The following is an 8886-nucleotide window of genomic DNA, read 5'->3' as shown; positions in this document are numbered from 1 at the left end:
TGTGCGGGTAGGAGCATCCTGACCAAGCGACGTCTGTCAACACGCTTGGGTCAATATTCTTCAGATCATAGAGGTGGCAAGACGCCCCAGCTGATTGGAAACGCGATTCCCGCTCCCGCTGCATCAAAAATCGTGAATGGTGTGACGTGTGGAAGGGTAGCACAAGACAAATTAGATTTCATGGTGTTACGTTTACGATAAGACAGCATAACGGTCAGTTGTCTCTTATCCGGATGTTGTACCAGACCGTAGTTCATTGCGGGAGGTTGTTATGTTTGCAACTAGTGCCTCTCCTTCACACCTCAGCCCGCAGCTGGTTTACATTCGCGCCACAAAACATGAAGACACATAGAACTTGACGAAACTGAAGTCGATATTGCGCGAACTCAACGCATGGTACGAAGTCGATACGAGACGCCACGATGTCTTGGTATCTAAGAGACGCAGCATCAGCGAGTTCTTTTCCCGGGCCTTACAATGGGGCATCCCTCGCTGTTCAACAAAAGCTCTCCATCAGGATCGCGCTGCGTTTCCTTGATCAGAACCATGCACGGCACCATGTAGAGAGTGGGACAAGGCAAGAAAAGGGACTTCGCCGACCGGTCACAATGCGACGGAAAAACAACTGCTTCTCGATGCACTTCCTAACTCGGGGACCGCCAACTGTGTCTTCACTTGGCGGTGTGCACCTTAGGGCGCTTTTGGAAACCAGCCCTCCACCCGTGCCAGTGGAGAAACGTCCTTCGCCGCACCTCAACATCCGCGTACGCGAGACACAATGCACGTTCGCATGGCCAAACACATCAGACCTGCATCAGGAAAGCGTTCCCGACAGGCATTGAAAAATGTGCACAGCGGCAACGACTTCCAGGCACGTGGACACAAGGGAAGCGGAGCTTTTGGGAACAACGGAAAGGATAACGTTCCATACGACGTCTCCTGTAGAGACACATCATACGTCGCATCACTGTTTAACCTGTTCACACTTGTGAGTCACAAAACACTGCAGACGTGCCTTGTCCAGAAGCCAATGCCGCGTCGGCATCACGGAAGTTTCTGGAACAAACACGACTGCAAACGGCCTATCACACGCCGTCCCCATGTCTCCACGACTAATTTTCCGCCCACCGCGCGCCAGGATGCACGAGAGCGATCGTTCTACTCATGCTCTGACAAGAATCGAACACTTGCACGGGACAGGCAGTGCATACCTTAGAATGACGCTGTCACATGACCCTCTGGTCCGCTACGGATGTAAGGCGACTCTCTCAGCAGAACGAGCGGCTGTCCTTCTCACACCCCAAGTGCCCAAAAAAACCGCATTGCGATGCCATTGAACGGGATTGTACTTCAGATGCCTATCACCCACTCTCCACCCTATTTCGGAGGATATGGGCACACCTGCTGGGGTTGGACACGGCTCAGAATCTCCTGCCCTCCCACGTCATCCTGTCTTGCGGGTGGATCACCACCGTTCCCTTCTCTTACATGCCCGCGACACCGGTGTCTCTTCCTGCAACACTCTCAGTTTCGTTTAGCGGCACACCCACAACGGGGACTGCGTGTGACGCCGCGGCCGGATACACGGAGTAAGTTGACGCCGGCACGTAGCAGGGGGACACGGCGGGCGATGCCCCCCCCGGGAGACCCCCGAGGGCGGTAGCAGGCGCACCGCCGTACTGGCAAAACGACGTTCCTGCTGTCATATTTGGAACGGCACACACAGCCACTCCCTGGTGCTCGGGCGAACCCGGCCTTTCTCCCCCGGTAGTGCAATTGGAGGATGCAACTGGCAAGCCCGTCGCTGATATGGGTGGTCTAAGTGGCGACCCATCCAAGGTGCCTGCCAGCTGAAGTCCCTCGGTAACTTCGGCGCAGGACGGGTTGTTCCAGTCGCTGCCCTCAGCCCCTGAATCAGCGCCACCGCCAGCAGTGGCTGCTTCCCCATGGCAAGTCCCCGGGGTCTCTCTGTTAGCGTTCATAACAGAACCCGGGAGTGCGAAGACAGCGCTGCTCGGCGCTCCTATCAAGGGTCCCTGTAAATACTCCTGCTGCGCCGTGGAAGCGAAGCTCACAATATCCGCTGAACCACTAGCGCTCCCCGCAGCCATATCAGGCGCTGGGGTACTGGCCAAATACGGCGAAGTCGCTGCTGATGCGGCGTGCAGCACAGCCAACGAAGTCGCTGCTTCCCTCCCAGGAGACACCCGCGGGCTAGTACTCGCGCAAGACGGTGAGAAGGGGACCGCGCCGGGTCCACTGAAAGAGGTCTGTGGAGAAGGCGTCGCCCCGGCGGTGGTCGGTGTTCCAGCAGAAAAGGGACCAGCTGGAGGGGAGTACGGCCCTGAAGCCGGGGGAGTGAAAGGGGCAGGCGTGCAGGCTGGCGTCCCAGACGAGCTAGGCGCAGCGGCCGCGTACGGCGCCGCAGCCACGGGACCCGAGTACGGAATTCCCCCTGCGTAGGCCGAACTATACGGGGCACCGAGGTACGGACTGACGCCCTGGTACAACGGGGTGCCCGCAGCCTTCGCAGCCGCTTCCAGCTGCTGTTGCTGCTGGGCCACTGCCGCCGCAGCAACTGCTGCTGCCGCAGCGTGGATGCCGCCGCATGCCGCTAGATTTGCAGCGTAGTTGTTTAAGGCGTACGGATACGCTGCCTGCTGGTGGCACGCAATAGAGCCGTAAGGTCCCATGCTTGGCGGAATGCCGTACGAAGGGCTCTTGGGTGCAGCGGCGGCTAAGACCGGCACACCCATGGGTGGCCCTTTGAGGCCATCTGCTACGTTTGGCATCGCATGAGGCTGCTGCAGATGCTGCTGGGAGGGCTGGTTGTCGAACCGATTGCGGAAATGCTGCCCGTGGCGCTGGCGCCCTCCTCGCCCTGTTCCTCCGTGGTGTCCATGTCCTGGCGCAGAGAAACTGTGGACGCCCCCCCGATTGCCCCCGCGGCGTTCACAGTCCGGCGCCTCTCCGCCAGACCCCACTGCTGAGACCGCCGCACCGTTAGCAGCACATCCTGAACACGTCGATCCCTTCTGTTGCTTGATTGAGGAGTACGCTGGCCCTGGGGCACCCCAGGTGCTGCCATTCGCGGTCATCTCTCTGGCTCCTACCGCAGCTGCATCGGAGGAGCAACTGAGCTCTTCCGCAGCACCCCTGCCCGTAGCAGCCGTACTGGCTACAGTGATGCTCTCCCCAGAGATGCTTCGCGGTTTCCGCTCGACACACGAGGCCGTAAAGGAGAAGAATCGTGGACGCCCCATAGTTCCCTCGTCCGCACCTGCTGCATACGCAGCTGACTGCATGGGAGCGCTCGACGGAGACGCCGCAACATGGCCTCGTCCCCCGCCTGATGACGTCCCTGAAGAGCCGCTGGTGCACACGAGCTCCTGGATGGCCGCCGGGACACGCCCAGTGCGGAACTCATCTAACAGCTGTCGCATATCCAAGTGGTGCCGGAGAGCGAACTTCTCCAACTCCGTGTGACGGTAGCTGCAATTGCACATTGGAAACCGCCAGACACCTGTGACGGGGTCCCGTGGTCGGCGTGAGCCCCTTACACCTGGCCCTAGAATAGAGACGTTGGTTCACGCGAAGCTCTCGACACCATACCTCAAGAACAAAAAGCGAAAGTCACTCTAACGCAACGCGCGTGCACGACGACTCCACAGACAGCAGCGAGACAGCACTCGGTGCACAACTTGTGAAAACGTAAAGTGTCGGAAGCTCGGAAGCAATGCCAAAAGCGCAGAACAGTGTTAGGGCACGTGGACACGAAACAAAAACTCCAACCAAAGTGCGCAGCCCGCGGGCCCCGCCGGCTTCTTTGTGGGTGTTGTGGATGCTGCACTCGTTATTTCCGAAGACCGCCATACAACCCAGCACGACAAACGCAGCCGTGGCTCACTTTCTTTTGCGAAGCTCCTGGTCGCCGTGCGCATGTCGGCAAGCTTTCCCCGCATCACACCGTCCTTCTCGCATCCAGAATTTGCACAATTTCGTCTGAATCACAGAGACAATCAAAGATCGGGACAGCCGAAACAGCTGCTACACTGGCCCGCACACTATACGCGTACCAGCACGGGAATCATGCGTACGAGAAGCCCCGTGGGATCTCTGCCTCCTCCCCTCCTCCGATAAAGGATCCAAGGCGTGGCAGCGCGCACCAATTCCAGCGATCTGGCCTTTTTAAAACTGAAATATCCGTTGCCGTGAGCACATCCTTGCCAACGGTCTCTATTTGCTGCGCACTGTAGACACAGCCCCGTACAGTTCTTACCTTGTAGTAGTCTGCAGTAGATCGGAGCTCCTCCTCACCATGCGCATACGGGCAGCTTGCTTCGAGCGAACACGGCTTCCCCTGCACAAATGACACAATAAAGTAGCCAAGCATGACTCATGCTGTTTATTCCTTCGGGATTTAAATCGCAACGCGAACCCGGGAAGTGGATAGGCCAACACCATACCACATACAACTGACCCCTAACGAAGTAGTACGGGCAGCTGCACCGCAGCCTCCAACTGTTCATCTGCCTCAGCTTGAACAGGAACAGTCGCGGTCGCGCGCGTGTCCCGCTGGTCATACCATGAGGGTGACACCCGGCTTGACGATGAAACAATGAGAATCTACTCTCGTGACTGCGCATCGACCACCAAAGCAGTAATCGTGCCGTAAGGCATTGGATCAAATCGCATGGAGAAGTTCCCCTGAGCGCACAAGGAACGGCTTGCGACGCTCACTCACGCCCCAAATGTCCCATTGGTGGCTGAAGCACTTCGCAGGAAGAGACTGCCTGGGATGTGTATCGTCGCCGTCTTTTCAGCCGAACTGTCCACTTACAAGACGGTAAGCCGTGCACAGTTTCGTCTTCCATAGGTTTGGCACATCGCGGAGCTCCTCCTGAGCATGGGCGTAGGAGCAGCGCGCTCCTTTGCGGCATAAACCGCGCATATACTTAGGGCAGAGCTTGATTCTGAACGGACACACACAGAAATCCACTGAGCACTGCTACTCCACTGAAGTTTCCATCCTGCAGAAGTCATACATCAGTAGCGGGCCATCGAGCGATCCGGAACTGTATAACTCAAATCGAATAAACAAAGACAGTATAGTTCCTAGAATACTGAAGATGACTCCGGTTATGAGATACAGACCCACCGCGTTTCCGTGCATCTCCCTACACGCAGCAGAGGCGGCGGAACTGCCTACGGTGGGCATTTGAGGTCTGGAGTTAGCGTTGAGGCTCACCACTACACACAATGTGATCACAGGACAAACCTGTGGCGTGCTCAGAAGGCAAATGAGTGCAGTCTCTGGATCCTGCATCATCGCCTTGCGGGCAGGCGTCGCTTACCTGAAAAACTGGTCCTCCATCCGTCCACCCTTTTTCTTAAACGTGCCATCAGTGAAGTCGCTCTGCGCTCGGCATCGATTTCCCACGCGTCCCCCCTGTCCTAAAGGCCTTGCCGCACTAGGCGCCGCAATGCCTTCTACGCCGTCCTCAAGGTCTCGCAGCGGCTCCTCACACACGTAAATCACATCCTTGGCGCACCTACCACCATTGCTCGCTCCGAACTCCTGTGCGGAGAAGCCGGCCGACCCGGGACTGCTCGCCGGACGATCGCCTACTGAAACGTCTGAGGGCCCAGTTGAGATATCTTTCTGGTAGCCTTCGTCGCCAGCTCGTCGTCCTGATTGCCTCTGCCCGCCCGCGTACTCACGCAGTTCGGCCTCTCCGGCGCTTCCACTGCGCGCCTTCACGTGGCGTTTCTCATGTTTGGGTCGGGTGTCCGAAACCGTCCTGACACGATTCGACGCATCCACCCCAGCGACGTGTCCCGAGTCTGTCACCGGCGGGCCTCCACTCTTCCCAGCTCTGTAGGGATTGTCAGTGAGGCAATAGTTCCGGCCTCCTCCTTTTGACTCGTTGCGTCCTCTCCTGGATTTTCCGCTGTCGTCTTTTCCTGCTCGGGTGTACGACGGATGCGCTGAGGCCGCTGCATCCAAGTCGACCCGACCCGCACTTCCCAGATCTCGGCCTCCACCACACGAGTAGTGCACTTGTTGCTGCTGGAGCAGCATCTGCTCCTGGAGAATGACTTTCCTTTGCAGATGGAGAACTTGGACTTGAAGCCTTTGCTGCTCGAGCAGTCTGTTTTGTTCGAGACTCGACATCGCACCGGGGGCCGACGGGCACCGCCTCATCATGCAGCCCCCGCCTTCTGCCAGCCTGGGAGTGGTCACGACGAGGCCGCCGCGCTCCCCTTCAGGCTCAACCCGCGCAGCTCCCTCCGTGCTCTGCGGAGCTGGAGAACGAGACATCGCATCTCCGCGCACTTCCCCCGCCTGTTGCTGGGAGTTGACGGCCGTGCCTTTCGCCCACCGATGCTCCGTTGCGGCTTCAGAGGCACAGCCGGTGTTGGGCAAAGCTATGTTGTTGTTCTTGGTCTCCACGCGACCATCTTCGCGTCCGGGCGATCGCTCCTGCGTCGCACTTGTCTCGCAGACGAAGCGGCTTGGCGCCTGCCGCCGAGTCCTCACCTCAGCGTCGAAGCCACGGTGCCGTCCGCACGCAGAGACGGCGCCTGCACTCTCAGGCGCGAGGCCACGCGACTCGGACCGGAAAACACAAGATCCGGAGCTCCTGTCAGCACACGAGCCCTCCAGGGATACGGTGGATTCGCAGTCCATCCCGGAGCGGTTAGTGAACAGGAATGCTCAAAATTGGCACCACACAAAACTCCGACCGCGAGGCAACGGCACTGTATCACCCCGGAAGACGTCGCTACGTTGACGACACCGCACTGCATTCCTCGAAGAAATCTGCACAGCCAGAAAACCCACTAAGACGATATAGAGCAACCCGTGTCAGCACATGCTCCTCCGTGGTGACCACAATCTGTTGAGAAAGCCTCACAGCGTAAGGTCTCAAAGCGAATAATGCTCCCGCCGAGAAAAAGGAACAGAACAAATACAGACACCTATGTCTATTCCCACGCGCGTCTCCACACGCGCCCGGTGGAGAGAGTTGACCGCGGTTGATATACCTCTCACATGCCAGGGCCGCGGCCGCCCTCCGAAACCTGTTCCGTTCTAGAGATACAAAGCTGGCCTCCGCCGTGCGGAGCGCTTTCTTTCTGACCTCTCGCTGTTGAGAGATAAGCAACGTAACCCCGACAAAAGCAGAGAGGAGACCGGGCAACGCTTCCTCTATCAACAGTCCGCGCAAAGAGAACTCCACTACAGAACGAGCGCTCTCTGCTTACACACAACTCAAAGAACCCGTTCACAAACTCGCGCAGATAACGCATTCCGAGGGTACGCGATCACCCCTACACTCCCACACCAGCACCCCCTCCAGTTACGAGATACAGACAACCAAGTTCTTTATGACTGCAGCACACCACCACCCCGATGAACTGCTTAAGACAGTTAAAAATGTTGGATTTTGCGGAGCGCCGCCAGCTTCGACAGGCCCGTCGTTTAGAAAAGACAGAATTGGCGCAGCACAGCGAAGCGGTGGCGCTGCTGAGCCAGTCGCTTCCTGGTCAGTCCCGAAGCCTCGGCCGCGTAGAGCTTCAGACCAATATCTTAGTTGAAAGCCGAGCCCCTGCGCCGGGCGTTGTGAATCGAAAAGCAGGCACACACACACAGGGAGAGCCGTTCCCAGAACAACGATCACAGAGACGGGGTGAGAGCATGTCCAAGAGTCCCCGAATGCATGTTAACCGACAAAGGCTCTGAGAAGGCCTGAGAAGCTCTATGCTACGACAAATAAACGCTACACCAGGATAAAACTCTTCCCCTCTATGCAGCGCGCGTACAAGCCGGCAAAAAAACGGGGCAGTGAGAGATTCCGTGGCAAGCGGTTCATCAAATGTCGTCAACTGTTACGAAACATGCATTCCTGCCCAACAAACACAACTGCATCACTCAGCGTCTGGACAACAAAACATTCACACTCAGAGGAGACAAACAGTATGGAGGTGGTTGAGCTTTCCGCAGAAACAGAAGCTACCAAGTCTACGACTAGGGGCTCATCACGTCTCGGCAGACGAGGACAAGATACAAAAGCCTGTGGAGAAGTTGTTCTTCATTCGCGTCGTTCCTGGAAAAACGAGTCGCCTTCATATCAAACAACTGGAAAGGAAGCAAAAAAAATTATCGGGCGTCCCTTGTCCGCGTTGCGGAGGAGACCGCACTACTGGGCAGACGCCGGGGAGGGCAGGTGGTGAGTTCGCCTGAGGACAGGAAATTCCCAGTATTCATTACTCGTAAGCAGACTCCAGAACAAAAACAATCTTGCTCAATATAAGAGACAGACGACGACCAAGAGAACCGAAAAAGACAAAGTGCGAAGCAGCGTGCCCTCTACAAGAGTCCCGCGACGAGCCGAAAACGGGCGGCGACGCTGGCTGCCGCGCCGATCCTGGGAGCAGAGCAAGGGAAGACGTCTCGCACAAACAGTCTCCGATACTGAAGAGGCGCAGATGAAAGTGTCGCGTGTAAGACGGGACAATTGGGAATTCCGCTCCACCCTTCACCCCACAAATGAAGGGGAATGCCTCAGAGAAACACACGAGTGACTGATACAAAACGTGTGCTGGGAGCTGGCTTGGCCGCCTGCGGACGCACAAGAAATTAAAAATGATCGGGCCAGGCGCAAAGGTTCGTTCGCCAGACGCGTCCCGACCGCGAACTTTCAAAGCTAGACCTCCACGAAATGTCCTTTCTTCCGTAGCAAAAACAATCTTGCAGACTCTGCGTAGCTTGAACCAGACGCGTCACATCTTGTCCGCGGTTTGCGCTTCCATCAAGAGTACAGTTTCGTTAGCTTCCTCGGTGATCACACTGGGTGCATCATTATTCCGCCCGCAAGAAATCGA

The 8886-nt window shown here is 57.2% G+C and overlaps 1 protein-coding gene across 1 annotated transcript; it reads right to left on the bottom strand.

The window, feature by feature from the left end:
* Positions 1–1484: 1484 nt before the first annotated feature.
* On the bottom strand, positions 1485–6691 carry BESB_039210 (zinc finger (CCCH type) motif-containing protein; the record flags this gene model as incomplete). The annotated part of the gene is made up of 5 exons (XM_029362507.1): positions 1485–3492; positions 3908–4002; positions 4280–4360; positions 4841–4973; positions 5355–6691. The coding sequence occupies 5 exons, from the start codon at positions 6689–6691 to the stop codon at positions 1485–1487; spliced, it is 3654 nt and encodes a 1217-aa protein (XP_029221472.1).
* Positions 6692–8886: the final 2195 nt, after the last annotated feature.

This window comes from Besnoitia besnoiti, chromosome II, assembly GCF_002563875.1.
Source record: "Besnoitia besnoiti strain Bb-Ger1 chromosome II, whole genome shotgun sequence".
NCBI lineage: Eukaryota > Apicomplexa > Conoidasida > Eucoccidiorida > Sarcocystidae > Besnoitia > Besnoitia besnoiti.
Note: the sequence above shows the minus strand (reverse complement) of the source record. Positions and strands in the feature narration are given on the sequence as shown.